The sequence below is a fragment of the Nyctereutes procyonoides genome, unplaced genomic scaffold (assembly GCF_905146905.1).
Source record: "Nyctereutes procyonoides isolate TBG_1078 unplaced genomic scaffold, NYPRO_anot_genome, whole genome shotgun sequence".
NCBI classification, from domain to species: domain Eukaryota; kingdom Metazoa; phylum Chordata; class Mammalia; order Carnivora; family Canidae; genus Nyctereutes; species Nyctereutes procyonoides.
In genome coordinates, this window is record NW_026575040.1 from 20,859,623 (window position 1) to 20,879,420 (window position 19,798).

Here is a 19,798-nt window from a genome sequence, read left to right on the forward strand (position 1 = left end):
CCCTCTGCCTGTGTCTCTGCCTCTCTCTCTCTCTCTCTCTCTCTCTCTCTCTGTGTGTGTGTGACTATCATAAATAAATAAAAATTTAAAAAAATAAAAAAAAGAGGTAAAGGATCTACACCCTAAAAACTACAGAACACTTCTGAAAGAAATTGAGGAAGACACAAAGAGATGGAAAAATATTCCATGCTCATGGATTGGAAGAATTAATATTGTGAAAATGTCAATGCCCCCAGGGAAATTTACACATTCAATGCAATCCCTATCAAAATACCATGGACTTTCTTCAGAGAGTTGGAACAAATCATCTTAAGATTTGTGTGGAATCAGAAAAGACCCCGAATAGCCAGGGGAATATTGAAAAAGAAAACCAGAGCTGGATTTCAAGTTGTACTACAAAGCTGTGATCATCAAGACAGTGTGGGACTGGCACAAAACAGACACATAGATCAAGGGAACACAATAGAGAACCCAGAAATGGGCCCTCAACTCTATGGTCGATTAATATTCGACAAAGCAGGAAAGACTATCCGCTGGAAAAAGGACAGTCTTTTCAAAAATGGTGCTGGGAAAACTGGACAGCCACATGCAGAAGAATGAAACTAGACCATTCTCTTACACCAAACACAAAGATAAACTCAAAATGGATGAAAGATCTAAATGTGAGACAAGAATCCATCAAAATCCTAGAGGAGAAGACAGGCAACACCATTTCTGAACTTGGCCACAGCAACCTCTTGCAAGATACACCTATGAAGGCAAGGGAAACAAAAGCAAAAATGAACTATTGGAACTTAATCAAGATTAAAAGCTTCTGCACAGCAAAAGAAACAGTCAACAAAACTAAAAGACAATCTATAGAATGGGAGAAGATATTTGCAAATGACATATCAGATAAAGGGCTAGTATCCAAAGAACTTATTAAACTCAACAGCAAAGAAACAAACAATCCAATCATTAAATTGGCAAAAGACATGAACAGAAATTTCACCAAAGAAGACATAGACATGGCCAACAAGCACATGAGAAAATGCTCCGCATCACTGGCCATCAGGGAAATACAAATCAAAACCACAATGAGATACCACCTCACACCAGTGAGAATGGGGAACATTAAAAAGACAGGAGACAACAAATGTTGGAGAGGATGCGGAGAAAGGGAAACCCTCTTGCACTGTTGGTGGGAATGTGAACTGGTGCAGCCACTCTGGAAAACTGAGTGGAGGTTCCTCAAAGAGTTAAAAATAGATCTGCCCTACAACCCAGCAATTGCACTGCTGGGGATTTACCCCAAAGATACAGATGCAGTGAAATGCCGGGACACCTGCACCCCGATGTTTATAGCAACAATGTCCACAATAGCCAAACTGTGGAAGGAGCCTCAGTGTCCATGGAAAGATGAATGGATAAAGAAGATGTGGTCTGTGTATACAATGGAGTATTACTCAGCCATAGAAATGATGAATACAAAAAAAAAGAAAAAAAGAAATGACGAATACCCACCATTTGCTTCAATGTGAATGGAACTGGAGGGTATTATGCTGAGTGAAATAAGTCAATCGGAGGAGGACAAACATTATATGGTCTCATTCATTCATGGAATATAAAAAATAGTGAAAGGGATTAAAGGGGAAAGGGGAGAAAATGAGTGAGAAATATCAGTGAGGGTGACAGAACACAAGAGACTCCTAACTCTGGGAAATGAACAAGGGGTAGTGGAAAGGGAGGTGGGTGGGGGGTTGGGGTGACTTGGTGACGAGCACTGAGGGGGGCACTTGACGGGATGAGCACTGGGTGATATGCTATATGTTGGCAAATCGAACTCCAATAAAAAATATCCAAAAAAATAAAGGAAAGATTTATGCAAAATAATAAAATAGCTTACAAAAATAATAAAATCAGCAGCTTGCATTTTTTTTTACTATACTCTAAGCTATGCCAAGGGTTAAACACATTTCCACTCCCTTAATAACTTGTCTTATTAACTCAATTTACAGATGAAGGAAAATCAGACTCAAGGAAGTTAGATAACTTGCTAGATATAACAATGCTAGTTTAGCGTACAGATGCGACTCACCCCAAGCAACCTTCATTCTTGCCATATTACACTATAGAGGTCATGATTAAACGCTACAAAAGCCCAGAGGAGGAAACAAAATATTCAGTCAGAAGAGGAGGAAGATGTTCGGGACAGCCTCATAAAGGAGGCAAAACTTGAACCATACAAAAAAAGGTAGCAAGATTTTTTTCAGGGGGGGAATTACAGATAAACCGTGTGAGGATGGAATAGCATTTATAAAAATGGATAGGCACATGCATATTTGATCAGCAGAGGAGAATCTGTATGATAGTGAAACTAAGGCCCTGAGGAAATTTGTTGACGTCATACCCTCCCCATATTCCTAGTTATTTCTGGAACTTCGGAATCAATATTACAACTGAGTGGCTTAAGCAGAATCATTTTCCCCTGGACTATGAACAATACGTAGTCATTGACTCTGCACCTACCAGTTCCTCATTGTTTAGTGATGTCCTAATCACCATAGCCAGGGAGAGTCCAGATTTCCGGGCAGCCAAAGTCTAAAATTAACAGAATTAGGAGTTATTGGCATGTGAGGTGGCTGCCATGAATATATTGCTCAGCAGCACATGAAAATGTAAGAATGCAAACTATAATTAGTTTTTCTTTAGTCAATAGAGATCGGCTATTTTCAGTAGTCAGCTAGTTCATCCAAAATGTGGAATCATAGAACATCAAAAATGAAAAAAGTCCCCATGTATCACTGAACCCAATCCCTACAGTTTGCAGATGACAAAACTGAGGCTCAGCAAGGCAAAATGATCACCCGTAGGTTTCTAGGCTAGCAAGAGGCTTCTATAACTTTGCTTTTCCCCAAGGAAAAACATATGAACATTCCTTTATAAAACATAGCCACTGGTACAGAGCCAGATGGTCTGTGCGATGTCACTGATACAAAAGTCATGTTAGATGATCCTTGAGTTGTTCACAGTTCCTCAGAATATTCTTTCATATCTAACCGGGTTATTTTTCTAACTATTCGTTTTATAGATGAAAACCATTATAGCCAGATTGGTTTTCCAATCTCAACACTGATAATTTTGGTGATTAATTAAAAGTCAAGTCTCTTTAGTTTCCCTACTATAAAACAGAACCATTACATTGCTCCTACCTGAAATGTGTGTGCTATAATGCACTCAGCAGTGCTGTAGAGAACTTTGGAAATCAGAAGTTTTATATGGGAATGCTCAATATGTTATCCCATTAGGAGCAAAGGGAAGTCATAGTAGAATTATGTACCTGGGCTTCAATGTTTCTTTTTGGAGCTACAAAGCCATAAACTCAGATAAAAATTCAGCACTATTCTGAGAAAGTCAATGTCCACCCATCTCCATCTCTACTATGTAAACCTTTTGAGGGCTTACCTCCAAGGACTCATCCAAGATTATCTTCCAACTCTGACACCTATTATCCTTAAAATTATATCTGAATTCTATTTTAGTCTGTACTGGCATCTGTTGTATATATAATTTGGTGTATCTTTCAGAACTGAACTAGATTGTAAATTCCTGCAGAAACCAAATTTCTTATTCCTTATTCCTATTTTCTTTTTATTTCCCCATCTTGCCCTCTTTTATCTCAAGAATAAGTGCAGTAAATACTGAGAAGTATGGAAAATATTAAATTGAAAATCACTTACCATGGCCTGAAGATTCCAAGTCAGAGGAAACAAAATGTAAATAATTAGACATAAGAAAGGTGAGAAAAGAGCAAAATGATGTTAAAATAAACCTAACACTTTAAAATAATGTCACTTTACAATGGCAGAAATATGAGCTGTTCGGACATGTCATGCTTTTCAGTATAAGATCTTTCCAATCAAGGTTTTAACCTTCCTAATTTAAAACCACCGTGATGGTTTTCGGATGACAGTTTCCATTGTAAAATTAAAAATTGCTGATATAAAAAACTGTGTACATTGTTGCTGAAAGGGAAATTTCTATTTCTCTTAGATAAAACATATTTTCATGTCATAAACCACTAAGAATATGCCTCCAGAAAAAAATGTGAAGACAATTTAGATAATAGAAAACACTTTGTTTCATGCTGATAGGCTATTTATTTTTATAACCTAATGCAGATCACTATCAATTCTTTTTATCTGTAGGTGGTCCCCAGCATATTTTGTTATAGGAGAATTTGAATTACTGAAAGTTATGTGTAGGCTTCATAAAGGTTTTGATAACTTGGGAGCCACAAGATAGTTGAATCACTTTTTAATGTAATTAGATCTTAATAAATAATTGGTTAATATTATGTGCTGCTTTTTAAAGTAGAAAATTCACTGCTTTAAGGTGAGGAAGTTCAGATCAAGACTCAAAGTGTGGGATCCCTGGGTGGCGCAGCGGTTTGGCGCCTGCCTTTGGCCCAGGGCGCGATCCTGGAGACCCGGGATCGAATCCCACATTGGGCTTCTGGTGCATGGAGCCTGCTTCTCCCTCTGCCTGTGTCTCCGCCTCTCTCTCTCTCTGTGACTATCATAAATAAATAAAAATTAAAAAAAAAAGACTCAAAGCATGTATTAAAATTGTGGTCATTTGCAACATTGTACACACAAAGCCCAATTGCAGCAGCTCACTTGGCATGCTGTGTGAGGTGTGTGACTTTTTGCGGTTTTAACTGTTTGTAATTTCAACAACATAAAATGCTGTTAAGAGGTGCCTGTCTGGGTGGTCAGTAGGGCCTGCAACTCTTGGTTTGGGGTCATAAGTTTAAGCTCCACAGGGACTTTGGTAGAGGGGAGAACACTTTAAAAAAAAAAAAAAAGCTGTCAGAAGGTTACAGTTATTTCATTCAACTAATAGATTTTAAAGAAATGATAAGTGCAATACTTGGTATAATCCAGTTTCTTATATATTTTATTCTATGAAATACAGGCAAGGCACTTAATATGAAGGCCAAAATGATATCTAATGAAGAAAAAGGTGACACATGCAATCAAAGAGAATTAACCAGGAGTGACTTACCACATCTCGTACAATAGGCAAAGTTTTCTTCCTGCGGAGATCTGGCATACTGTCAATTCCGTAAAGTCCTCGTCCGGCCCTAAAAGGAAAAACAGGAATGATTTCAATGGAAACCAGACTTTAAGAAAAAAATCTCCTGCTCATGGTAAAAACACTGTGAAAAAGATTAAATGTATACCATTTCAACTGGTTCACAATAGGAAAGATTCAAGCCTCTAGGACCTTACCCAGTGAAGAGGCGGAAAACTAGCTACCAAAGTGATCACTTGTATTCCTACATAGTTCTATACACTGAAACTTCAAAATATACCTGGGCTGGTTTGAAACAGTTTTCCTGTCATTATCACAGAGAAGATAAAATTGTTATATGAAATTTTGTATCTCCAGGAAGAAATAGAACTAAACCATTAACGGTGGAAGTTTGATCTGCAACAGTAAAAACAAAACAAAACAAAACAAAAAACATGTATTTGTAAAAATATCATTCTTTTTGGATGTGTTGCCTCTTCGCATTTAAACCCCAAAGTGGTAGCTGCATAGAGCCATAGCTGCATTTAAAATATTTGTAGTAACCCTTATACCAGAATTTTTACCCACCTGAACTTATTCTAAGGAGAAATGGCAACAAGAGATTAATTTCTTGTACAAGGATATTCGCTATGGCATTTTTAAGAGTCTTTATTAATTTATTTGACACAGAGAGCATAGACAGGGAGTGGCAGGCAGAGGAAGAAGGAGAAGAGGACTCCCTGATAACCAGGGAGCCTAATGGATGTGGGGCTCCATCAGGGGCTCAAACCCAGGACCCTGGGATCATGACCTGAGCTGAAGGCAGATGCTTAACTGAGCCACCCAGACACCCCAATATTTCTTTTTATAATAGCAATAAAAGCTAGGTAACCTAAATGTTTATTGAATGAGTTATATTGTCCAATGGGAAGAACATAATAAAGTGAATGAATTAAATACATATGTGAATAGATGAAAAACATTCACAGTGCATTAAGTGAGAAAAGCAAGTTTGCATATTGGTAAGTTTAATATATCATGTGCATGTGTTTATATATGCACAGAAAATATCTAGAAAGATATTCATTAAATCGATAACTAGAGTTACCTTTATGGAGTGATAATGGGTAGAAGAAAAAGGGAAGATTCTCACTGTTCTAAATTTGGTAATAGTCAATGTTTTTTTTATACTAAGCATTGCCATTTTTGCAATTTAAAATAATCTTAAAATAGATTCATCTTTATTAAAATAAGTTTAATACATTGAATTTGATTTTTGTTCCATCTAAGGTAGGTTTGGTTATACAACTAAAAAGATGCTCAAGTCACTGATGACCACTTCTCCTACGCTCACTCGACCTACAAAACTCCTGCTTAACTTTAGCTTAGAGTCAACTTTTTTCAGCAGGTACACTCAACTGAGAGGCCTGAGTGTTATCTAGGCACCTCTGCTACAGCAGACTGCAACAGCCGAGAATATGTTGTCAGCATCTCACAGGCCAGTTTTTCTCTGACACAGAGATGGCCTCTTTTCTCCTGCTACTTAGCTTAATAAAGGGAACATTTTTCCTTATTGGATTTTTCTTAGTAGCCATAGTCTTAACTCTAATACTTCTAGTTGTATCAATCACTAGCTTGATCATCTTGAAATAATTCACTCATACAACTCATGTGAAATAATAATAAAAGCAAAATATTAATAAGGATAGAATGTTGATAAATATTAATGTTGTAACTTCTATGTTTGAAAGTGAGGATTGGGTATCTGGGTGGCTCCGTTGGTTAAGTTTCTGCCTGTGGCTCAGGTCATGATCCCAGAGTCCTCAGATTGAGTCCTGCATCGGGTTCCCTGCTCCGTGGGGAGCCTGCTTCTCCCTCTGCCTCCCTCTTTCTCCATATCTCATAAATGAACAAACAAAATCTTATTTAAAAAAATAAGAGAGTGAGAATCAATTACAGTAATAAATGCTTCACTCTGTCATATTCCAAACATCAAATTCATGGGAAAAGGGTTGTGTAAGTACATTTCTAGAAGAATCTTTTGAGTTTCATTTACTCCAATCTAAGGCTCTGAATCTAAGTAGTTTCTATTTTCTGCCCCCTGTGAAGAGAATTAATAATGACATAAAGTGTAATTAATAAATGTTTTTTTACCACACTACATGGCAGTCATACTAACTAGCTGCCTTCTAGTGTTCTGAAATGTCTTGACTGCTAAACAATGTGACTTTAATAACTATGTAAAGATACATATTCAATTGAGATAATGATTGAGAAAGTAATTTACAAACTATAAAATCTAATATATAGGTGGGCTGTGTGCTTTTCCTCACTAAATGATTTGTTTTCCTTCTCACAGAATTAAATTCAAATTCCCAATAGCATCTAGAATTTTGAGCAAACTTATATACTCACAAATTCAGGAATCAGTCACACACACTTATTTTCTTGGGTCTTATACGTCACTCCTTTGCTTGTCTCATCAGAACAGAGATAGCCAAGGACCCAGGCCAAACCTCAGCATTATAAAATAATGAGCCCAACTTAGAAGACACAAATCCAAAATTTATCTCTGTCCTGAGTTTGTCATTAATTTCATCAAACCCATATTTTGTAATTTGTAAAATTGAAATGCAATAAAAATGTTCTCTTAATCTTTACAGCCTTAAAAGTGCTCAAAATCATGTTGTGTTTCCTTAGTTTTATCTTTACATTATTACTATAAGACATTTGTATAAACATATACCTTTATTTCCTTATTCATCAAGTAATAGTAAAACTTTTATTGCAAATCTGAGTCTTAGAAAAAAAAAAAGAAAAGAGAGAAAGAAATGGCTTCCCTAATGGCCTTACCTCAAGAGTGGAGAAGTGCATGGTAAACACTATAAAGCTCCATACAAATGTAAAACATTTTTGTAATATTTATTCAAAGTGTTCCTAACCAAGAGACATATGGGAGATTTTAATTTAAAGATGGTGAAGACTAGAAGTATCAATATATAAATAAATCACTGACTTTCTAGGCAAGAAGCCAAGTTCAAAGAGATCAGTTAAAATCTAGAAAATACCTAGCCTCAATGGTGAAGAGCTCAGGGGGAGTCATCAAGACAGGAAACCACAGACAAACTCTGAAAGTGAGATCTGATTTTAGGGAAGAAGCAGTCTGATTTCAGCCCTTTTCAGAATAGCTGATGTGACTAAAAGCTGTTGCTAACCATAAACTGCAAACTAGGTAACAATATTTAATATTTATGTGGTGTTTACCAGGAGCCAGATGTAATGCTAACATTTATAGCCAACTTTTACATATATTTCTCATTTTATTCTCAAAAAAATCAATAAAGTATAGTTATAATTATTTGAGGAGGAAATGGATGAAAGGATTGTTTAGAATCATTCCCACAATTACTGTCTAAATCATAGATAGCAGTCTCTGGATTTGAACCCAAGCTCTAGGACTTATCATTTCCTACTACTGCTTCCATGATTGGATTATCCATATTTACAGCAATAATATGAACTGAGGCTTACAATTAATCTTATTTCAGTTTTAATGAAACAAAAGTTCATCAGCTTATCCAGGCCTAGAAATCTATGACAGAGTTTGAGTTCAACTGAAGGACATTGTTACCCTAAAGCCCACATTTCTTATATGTATATATACACATACATGCACATATGCATATGCATTTTTTTTAGGAAGATATAAAAGGTCTATCCCAGTTGATCTAGAGTTGTTACTACTATTTGAACTGTTTTCACTGTATTTCAAGACAGTATTATCCTCATATCAGAAACCCTGTATTATTGTACAAAATAGTTCCAATCTTCCCCTAACAGCCCCTCTTCAACTATTCAGGAGGCTTTTAGACTATAGGAATTACAAATGGAATGAAAATATCAGGTCTATGGATATATCGGGAGAGTCAATCACCATATAAAGTTGAGAAAATGGGGGTGTCTCAGTAGTTCAGTCCATTAAGCATTAGTTTTTTTTTTCTTTCTTTTAACACGTTATTCATTTATTTGAAGAGAATGATAGAGAGAACATGAACAGGGGGAGGAGCAGAGGGAGAAGCAGACTCCCTGTTACACAGGGAGCCCAACACGACATGGGGATCATCTTAGGATTCCATAATCATGACCAGAGCTGAAGGCAGATGCTTAATGGATTGAGACACCCAGATGCCGCTAAGCATCTGACTCTTGATCTCAGCCCAGGTCTTGGTCTCAGGGTTTTGAGTTCAAGTCCCATGTTGGGTTCCATGCTGGGCATGGAGCCTACTTAAACAATAAAACTAAAAAAAAAAAAAAAAAAGGATTAAATTTCATAAATTGTGATGCATTCTAATTCAGTATTTGTTTTATATTACATAGTCAATATTTTTCACAGTTTTCTTAGTTCTTTGTGTAAATAAAGAGTTTACCAAGTTTAACAGAACTGGAGATATGAAAGTATATTGCTGTATACATTGACTCAGATTCAGTTATCCCTCTTGTTACAGAACAAACAATACAAATTATCTAAGAAATATATATATTCTATAATTGTTAAAGAATCTGATATCTAAGGTAGAAAAGGTAAGAGCTGATTTTTATATATATTAATAATTATCTTAATTCAAAATTGGTCTGATAACATACTGAATATATATTGATTGAAAAAGAACTGAGAAGGCACCAAGAATATCATGTGGAAACTGTCAAACAGATTTTCCAAAGGTACTACTTTCTGATTATGGGATAAAGTTGTGCTGTTTCCACATGGGGGTGGTTGATGGTTAATTGGCAATATTCATAGTCTAGCTTATATCCATTAGAAATCAGAAAATTAGTAGACTCTTTATATGCAAAGGAGTTGTTAAATTAATTGAAGACTATAAGCCTAAAGAAACAAATCACAGCACTTCTGTTTATTTCTGTTTCAAAGACAATTATTGAGCAAGGCTATGTAATTAATCTTTTTTAGCATTATGGAACACTAAGGCAATGTAAAAGATTAATAATGAATCATTTTAAATCCCTCTCCTGTAATACAGCTGTCTTCTCTTTCAGACTTAAAAACAGCTCTGTATTTATTTAGTTACTTAATGGTAAACATACAATAATTTACTTTGTTTTTTTTTTTTTTTGCTGTTCTATATTTTACACACATTTTAACAATTTTCCTGATGATCATTATACCTTTAATAACTCACTGCTCCTTATTAGGATATATTATTCAGGATATTCCTTTTTTTTTTCTTTCACCTTTTTATTATTGTCAACACTGAATGAGTATTTGTGTCTGTGTAAGTGGATGATTCACTCCCCACATCCAATTAATCACCAATTCCTAAAGATTTTTTTATTCTATATTTCATCACAATTAACACACCATCTGTTATAAGATACAGTATTATATATTTATATAGGGGGGGAGTCAAATTAATCTCTGACACTACTTTTTTAGCAAGTAGAATTTAAATTATGTATTTATTCAAAAAGCTCCCTTTAACTTACTTCCTCTATGGCATAGATTTGTCATATCAATTATATTTTTCTGTATGTGAAAAGAAAAATATCAACAAAATAAATTGTTATTCCTTAAGTTTCTCATTTAGAGTCCAGCTTCTTAGAATTACTTTTCAAACCAGAATTGTCAATGTCTTGGACTTTGCCCAAATTACTGTATTTTAAGCCATCAAGAGCAACAGTGATATAGCATTAAAATAGTGCTTCATTATTATTTCTTTTATTCCAAGAAGTAGGCAGCTCTGCTGCAGATACTCATGTTGGTCAGCTTTCAACCTCACCAAAAGCTTCAAAGGAGATAAACAGGACTCCTACCCTTCCTCAAATCATCCTAATTTTCTTCTGGACTAGAATGTTAAGAAAATGCAATTGTCCACCCTATAACATCAGCAATAACAACAAAATTACAACACTCTCCCAGGACAATTTTAACCAAGCTTATAAATGTATAGACAATGAAACTCTTATAATTGCCGCTTGGTTACCAATGTTTTTAAGACACCATTGATTAAATGCATCTTGATATATTATAATTCATAAAAACATATGTTGTAGAATTGATAAAATATAGCACTTTCAGTCAGCATCTCCTTTCTGAACCCCCACACTGATAGTGCTCTATTCCAGGCCTTACTATTTTTGCTAATCTCTTAGATTTTTTTTGCCAGCCCATTTTTTTTAATTGCCAACAGTTTTTTTTTTCTAGAATACAAATCTAAAGAAATCATTTTCATATTCAACATCTCTTATTGCTTACAAGATATAGAACAAATTCCTTTCCAATTTAGTAAGGTATGATTGCCCCTTTGGTCTTATCTCCTCTAACTTCTCCCTCTACTTTCTCATTCCAGTCATTCTGAATGCCTTTGTAGATTCCCAGGGACCTCACACTGGTTCTCCGCTCATCTGTTTCTTTCTTTCTTCTTTTTTTTTTTTTCCCCTGCTCATCTGTTTCTACTTCGCTATTTCCTCTACTGGTACTGGCCTCCTTGCTGAGTGGCACAGGCTCACAGTTATCTCTCTTAAGTAAAATTTGAGTGTGACACTCATGGCCTTTTAAGGTACCTCCTCCCCATTTCAAATAACTGCACCTCTATGTAAGCTCAACATCAGGAATCCTTGGGGGGAGGAGCTGGGGAGTTAGTGGAGCAGGAGAGAGGGAAATCATGGCTCCTGGCCTCTTTGGTGGGCTTATCAGCAGCTCTGTGGATTCAAAGGGAAATATTTGTTACTAACAGAGATAGCATACTTTTAAGTTGAACTGGAGCAGAAAAAAAAAACTTTTTAAAATTTTTAATTCCAGTGTAGTTAACATATAGTGTTATATTAGTTTTGTTTCATGTGTACAATACAGTAATGCAAGTTCCATGTATTACTCAGTGCTCATCAAGGTAAGTGTACTTTTAATTCCTTTCACTGATTTCACACATCCCTCACCCACCTCCCCTCTGGGAACCACTAATTTGTTCTCTATACTTAGGATTCTGTCTTATTGGCTTACGACTTTTTTATTTTTCCTTTGCCTATTTTAGTTTCTTAAATTCCACATCTGAGTGAGATCATATGGTATCTGTCTTTCTCTGACTGGCTTATTTTACTTCTTGTACTTTCTAGCTCCATTCATATTATTGCAAATGGCAAGATTTCACTCTTTTTGTGCCAAGATAATATTCTAGTGTGTGTGTGTGTGTGTGTGTGTACGTTTTCTTTATCCATTCATCTATCGACGGACACTTTGCTTCTGTAATTTGGCTATTGTACATAATGCTGCTCTCAACATAGGTGCAAATCAGAAAAACTTTTGAGAACAGTTGTTCTAAGTTTTGTCATAACCTCTGTAAAACTGTCATCTCTTTATTTGTTTACATGGATGTCCCTGCTAGGATATATGTTACCAAAATATGACAAATCTTACTCATGCCTACCTCCCCAGAGTCAACTCTGGCATGTAGCAGGGAAAAATAAAAATTAAAGGTTCAAGTGAATAGGCTTTGACACCACAGAGATTAGACATTAAATAAACCATTGTCTTGGCTTAAAAATTAAGATTCTTATCTTTGAAATAGTAGAAAGAGCAAGACCAAAGCTAGAAGACTGGGAAGAAAGTCAATGACCTCACAGTGAAGTGAGTTAGCAGTCAGAGGCTTTGTCACAGGAAGGACACGAGAGCCTCACTACTAGACCAGTAAATATTTTTTTACCTTTATGAATCTCAGTGATTTCATATGGAAAATGGAGTAATTATCCTCTATGCAGTGTTTTTGGGAGCTTCAAGATAATACATTTAAATGGTTTATGTATTATTGGTAGTAATTAATTTATTATAGGCTTGTGTAGACAGGGGCATTATTGAAGTTGATCAAATATACCCTGCCTCACTGCTGCCCTAGGACTATTTATAGTCTTCCAAACTAAGGAACAAATTAGTAGCACAGTTTCTGGCAGACATGAAATTTTAGGTAGCTGTCTATTTGAAGAATTAAAGAAAAAGAAGGGCAGACAGCCAAAGTTGTGATTTTACTCTATGCTGTACTCTGAGCTCTATTAACCTTCTCTTTGGACTCAGTTTTGGTCTAGACTTCTTTCTTCTGCTGATCCCGTTCTGTTTAGCACCTCAGCTCTGATGATGATGCATGTTGGCTGAGATTATTTCTCGTCTCGTGCTTATCTACATTCCTGGTCCTAGCTATTCAGCTTTCTGTCAGACAAGGGTCTCACAGATGCCCCAAGTTCTTTTTAGTTTTTAAACTCTAATCTTTGAAAAACACTGCTTTTATCTTCTCAATTTTCCAAGCCTTGTCTCAAAATGGAAATAAAACTGAAAGCATAGAGCTCCTTAGTACTAATCATTCCAGACTTCTCCATCTTCATTGCTTCCTGGATTCTCTTAACTGTGGCCATAAAGTAGAATGTTTGTCTTTACTGGAAATCACATACAGTCCTCTAAACTACCCTTGATGGACTCTTTGGAGGGAACGATGTTCGACACCAACATGTCTCTCAATAAAACCACTGCAGCCATATTTCCTCCTGCCTTGGAGTTATCACTAATTCTTTGGTTGAGCAGAGATGAAATAACTGACTTGAGTTTAGAGGACATGGTTGTATGACAAATATATGAAATTACATACAGTGAGATGATACTATTAACATCTGAGAAGAGGAAAATAAGAAACAGGGTACAGAATATTCATCTCTTCCATCTTGCTCATGCTGGCATATATCAAGAAAATAATGAATTGGCATGTTGAATTCCCTATCATTTTTAAGTGCTATCTCTTTCACCAGCCTGCTTTCATTCTTTTGCTCTTTCTCTAGTTCAGGCAGTAAATTTGTATACAAAGTGATTCCACTGAAGTAGGCAAGCATCATGTTTATTCTACTGAGTGCCTGGAACACAGTGGGTATCAATAAATAGGTTTTAAATGTTCTTGAATATTTCCACAAACCTGTCATCACTTTTAAGCCAACACATCCATTTTAGAAACAATTATTATCCCAGCAAATTTTTTTGGATGTCTCTTTTTGATTTCACTGTTTTTTTATATTCTCACCATTTGGCCAGTCACAGAGGTTTAAAATCCTAAATAATGGCTAATCCAAATTTTAAGACTCAAAGCAGCCTAAAAAAAAAAAAAAAAAAGACATATTCCCACACTCTTGTACTTTAGGGATGTGGAAACCATGCATCAAAGAATACAAATGCTTATATAGGATACCCAGATGGTTGGCAGCAAGCTAGAAACACTCAGGGTTCCAGACCCTCACTGCAATTCTTCCTTCTTTGCATCTAATATCCAAGAGGTATCAGGTTTTGTCCATTTTCTTTCTCTTTTTTTTTTTTTAAGATTTATTTATTTATTCATGAGAAACACAGAAAGAAAGAGAGAGAGGCAGAGACACAGGCAGAGGGAAAAGCAGGCTCCCTGCAGGGAGCCCGACTTGGGACTCATCTGGGAACTCCAGGATCATACCCTGAGCCGAAGGCACATGCTCAATCACTGAGTCACTCAGCTGTCCTGGTCCATTTTCTTTCTCATCCCTCTCTCTTTTCTATCATCCTCACTTCCTCTACTCATTTGCACCTTTCTTTGTATCTGGATCACCACAATTTTGTTGTAAATTTTATTATTAGGCCCAGAATTCTTCTCATGGACTCTGTAATGACCAATTTCCCCATTTCCTTGCTCGTAGCCCTGGGCTATGAGGCTAACAAGACCAAAGAATGTTGTAAAACCAGTAGGGCAGTGCTGCTCCTGATGGATTAGAGGACAGGTAAAGGAGACAGAGATGGTATAAAAAGACTGTTGAAGTTATCCTTGGTTCTTTAATGGATTCCTTAATGAAGGTCTTGACTGAGGTGATTTCACCACTTTTTTTTCCCAACCCCTTCATTTGACTTTATGAACTCTGGTAGAATTCCCAATTCAAACCTCTATAATATTTTAAAGAGCAAATAGCCTCGTTGTCAAGGAGAGCCTTTGTATTCCACTAAATTACTTTCTTCTTTCCTAGGCATTTGACCTCTTAATGCTCCATAATGCTCTTTACCACTATAAGCAGGCTCTTTCTTTCAAACCCTTGTTCCTTTGAAACATAGTTTTCAGAAGAGCTGACTACTTCATTATTTATCTTTGCATTATTTTTTTAAGCTCATGCCATTTTTAACTTTTTAAAGAGAAAAATGAGAAGTGAAAGATTTACTATCCTGGTGTGACATTTTGTACTTCCAGTGATTAATATTTTTTTTCCATAGCAAAAATAATCAAATGGTCCCAGGTCTTATTACAATGAGTTGCAGAAGTGAAAACGTAAAATACAGCTGTTAAAACATTCCCCTGGAGTTTGGGCTTGAGGGAACAAATGTAGGTGTTGGGGACTAACTTCTAACAACTCAATTACAGATGTACCTTCTAGGGCTCATTTCCTTCACAGATTGTTTATCAAGCGGACAATATAGCCTTTCTTAAGACTTACAATTCCCTGTAACAAAACAAAAATCTTTCTTCTTCCACAGTATTCGCTGCAGCTAAATTAACCTCAGATATTATGACAGGCTACAGAACAGGAAGTAAAAAATTCAACCCCAAACTTTGTAATAGTTCAGCACCTATTATTGTTAGAAAAAATTTTCCATTTAATTAAAACTCATGCTGCAAAGGGTCTCAATTTAGTGTTAGTTTTTAAAACTCCAAAACCATGCTTCCGTGGCCCAAAGCTGTAATAAATATGACATTGTGCATATTAATACTCCTTGTTTTGAAGATAATTTTCTTAGTAAAATCTCTCTGGAAAATCTCAGCATCCATCTATACATAGCTTCTAAACAACAGTCATGAAAGATCAACTTCTTAATATACTTTACTTAGATGCCATTAAATAGAATCAAATATCCAATAGCAAAGAAGCTACGTTTATCAAAGCTGAAATTCTAGATTCCTTTTAATTATATTGTTCTTTATACATAGGCTGCATGGTTAATCCCCTGAAATTTTGCACAATCCTTCTCCTATTACTAATGAAAATTCATAGTCCCCAATAGCAGAGACTAATGTCATCTGCTGGTTGCCTCTTGTAACTCAGGCCCCTCTTATTATTAGACAATGTTTTGTGTCCTTTTTCACTATTTCCTTATGCAATGCTAACAGAAACACAAAGCATGACCCAGCCTTTAGCTGAGAATAGAGAAACATTCAACCCTATTGTCTAGCTTCAATAGGTAGTACCAAGAAAGGCCTTGAAACCCCACTCACCTCAAAGGATAAAGAATGAAGGATAGAAAAAAAAAAAAAAGAAAAAAACTCATGCTCTGTGCATCTCAGAAAGTATCCCACTCACAGACAAAACCAGAGTCAAAAAAAAAAAAAAAAACTCATGCTCTGTGCATCTCAGAAAGTATCCCACTCACAGACAAAACCACTGAGTCAAAAACAAAACAACAACAACAAAAAACAAAAACCAATAACAAAAACCAACAACAACAACAACAAAAAAAACAAAACCACCGAGTCAAGCCCTGGTTGTATATTATTCCATGGTTTTCCTGTTATTTTAAGGAATTTACAGAATTAAGGTAGAATTAAAATCTAATTTTAGAAAAACAATAAAAAATAAATATATATACCAGGCACTGTTTTTGATGAATCGCCAACCAAGGGGGTAGGTGTTGAAGGGATTTCAACTGAAAAAAACATGCAGGGCTAGAATATAATAATATTGTAATTCTGACTATATTTTTTTTTAAGGAAATGTTTCTTTTTTTTTCTTTTTTTTTTTTTTTATTTATGATAGTAACACAGAGAGAGAGAGAGAAGCAGAGAGAGAAGCAGGCTCCATGCACCGGGAGCCCGACGTGGGATTCGATCCCGGGTCTCCAGGATCGCGCCCTGGGCCAAAGGCAGGCGCCAAACCGCTGTGCCACCCAGGGATCCCAAGGAAATGTTTCTTAACCACTGATTCCCAGTCCATTCCTTCTCTCCCTCAGCAGTTCCATGTGTGTTCTGACTCCCTGGCTATAGGAACTCAAGTCCTATGGCAGGCTGACTTCTGGTGCCATTGAACTAGAGAATGTTTTCATACCTCTGAAAGCTTTAAGCACAACTACTGGTTATGCTGTGCAAGTTAACAAGTGGCTTCCCTTATCTGGGCATCTGCTGCAAATCATTTCTCTGCAACCCATGAAGATATTCAGAGGAGGGACTGCCCAGTGTTGTGCAAATGATCAGAAGCTAACAAAGTTTTTAACTCAACTGCGTGATCTTTAACTTTTAGAATAGCCTGGGACCAATTTGACCATGCTACCATCATACTCAATTTATTCTATTTATAATGCACATTAAGCACTGTGTTATAATTATTTGCCTATATTGGACTTTCCCCTAGATTATAGAATCCTCGAAGTAGGAACTATATACAATTTATTCTTTTTTATTTTATTTATTCATGAAAGAAACGGAGAGAGAAAGGCAGAAACACAGGCAGAGGGAGAAGCAGGCTACATGCAGGGAGCCCGACGAGAGACTCCATCCGGGACTCCAGGATCATGCCCTCAGCCGAAGGCAGGGATTAAACCACTGAGCCATCCAGGTCTCCCTATACAATTTATTTTTAATCTCTAGTGTTTAGTGTAGGACTTGACACTTATTAGTATTGGTAAACATATTACTTAGTAAATAAAAGGAAAATTAATGATTGGAAGAACTCCTTTCAGTTATTTTTTAGGCACTCCTTGCAGGAGCAAATATACACATGCATTTAGAATCTTGAGTAATTAGAAATTTTAAAATTGTTCTAGACTTTTCATCTGTCTCAGGATTTGAAACAAAGATGATTATGCTAACAGGTACGCTTTTCTGAAAATTGAAGATCATTTACGTAATCCAAAATGTTGTTCTTACTGTTCATATAGGAACATTTTGCCTCCTCAATACAATCAGAGGTTAAACAGAGAATAAGTATTGTTTGTTACTAATGGAAATGCCTTGCAATTTCAGGTACAGTTACTGTAGTTGAAATGAAGCTTTAAAAATACACACACACAACCAAAAGATAATTACAGTTGTTTAGACAAAGACAAATCCATCTATGTTTAGCTTAATGTGCAATCAACTCTGCTAGCAGACTGTCAAACTAGTTTTCTAGAAACACGGTATTTAAAACAAACAAATCTAATTAGAATGGAAGGGCGAAGGAAGGAACCAAACTATGCAGATTTTGGGGATCTGGCTGTGACTGGGAAGTAGAGAGACGAAAGACCTTGTTTATTCCGCTCGACTGCTATGAGGAGCATCTTGTATGAAAAGTCAGCAATCTCTCAAGGCATGTTGATATAGAGCTGGCTTTCAGTGACTGCATGATTCTCTGGATTTGCACAAGAATCATCTGGCCAGTGGTGTATAAGTATAATTACTTGAAAATGGGTATGTTTCTGATATGATCATTAATACAAAAATGACACAAAGATCTACCTGAATTTTTCCTTTGGGTACATGCCTGCCTGACATTTGTCTATCACGTAGATCTCTCCTCCGATGTTTGGCACAGTGAGATCTTAGCTACTTACCTACCTTATTGTCTTTATTTTACCATGGGAAATGAGAGAAAGAGAATACATGTCAAGTTTGTTTGTAAAATGAAGCAATACAATAACAGAACAAAGGTAGCAACCTTTTACCAGTTAGCAAGAGCTAGTCACAGACTATATTAGTTCCTATTACCATAAGTTGGTTATTTTGCCTCCCTATGCAAGCTAAAGCATTTGGGCCAATGATATTTAGGACGCCACATAAAATAAATGGGTCATAAGAGTAAGCCAGTGAAAAGTAATTGACTGGCTCTTAACTTTATAACCTAGGGGTAATGTATGAGGGAAGAGTAGGATTTTGTTACTGATAATAACGTTGCAGGGGATGGGAGCTAAGGTTGCAACCATACCTGAGTCCTGCTTGCTTATAGGTGAAGGATCTGCCATGCAAACTCATCCCCTTTTATTTTTTCTAGTAAAGGCAACTAAGACTAAATATAATCCCTTGTAAATTGAGAGAGAAAACTGACAAAGAGTGGGAGTTGGCAGAATGGGCATTTATTACTGGTACTATTACTGCCATTTTGTCCAACGTAAACAGTGGTGCACTGGAGCTAGTCTCATGATTCTGAGGAGCAGACTGTGCACATCTTTTCTGAATTCCACATTCAGAGATGTCACATTGATAGCTTGAAATTGGCCATGACAGAATAACTTAGACCAGGAAAATAGGCAAACAGTATAAATTAGTTCTGGGGTTTTTGTTTTTTGTTGTTATTTTTAATGGAGAGCCAGGTGTAAAACATTTACCAGCCTATCACTAATCACTACTCTTGCTAATATTCCCAGTAAGAGGCTCCTATACTTTGTCACTTCACTAACTGAACTCCTTTGTTCCCATTCATGTCTATTTTTGGTTGGTATGGATCCTTAGTATCTATCTACATCGTCTTTGTACAAACGATTGAGTTCTTAATATCTTCCCTGGAAATTCAATTGAACAGTAAGTCAGTAAAGAATAAACATAAATAGTCATGTAATTTGCAGCAATGACTTCATGATCCTCTGGTCAACTTAATTCACCTTAACATTTATTGAGCTCCTTAACATATATCTAGACTACTAACTGCTGTGCAGTGTTGAGAGGTGATTCTTCAGTAAAATAAATGTAATGTCTCCCTCTGGGGCAAAATTTGACTTGGTTTG

At 36.2% G+C, this 19,798-nt stretch overlaps 1 protein-coding gene across 2 annotated transcripts in view; it reads right to left on the reverse strand.

The window, feature by feature from the left end:
• The window catches only part of UNC13C (unc-13 homolog C), a 546,797-nt gene that overhangs the window by 356,404 nt on the left and 170,595 nt on the right, over positions 1 to 19,798 (reverse strand). Inside the window, exons 4-6 of one of the 2 annotated variants that reach the window (XM_055319980.1) lie at positions 5,047 to 5,125; positions 3,720 to 3,725; positions 2,509 to 2,580 (exon numbers count right to left, since the gene is read on the reverse strand). In XM_055319980.1, the coding sequence (XP_055175955.1) occupies positions 2,509 to 2,580; positions 3,720 to 3,725; positions 5,047 to 5,125 (157 nt within the window). The remainder of the gene's footprint in view (positions 1 to 2,508; positions 2,581 to 3,719; positions 3,726 to 5,046; positions 5,126 to 19,798) is intronic. The other variant, XM_055319979.1, reaches the window with a different exon arrangement.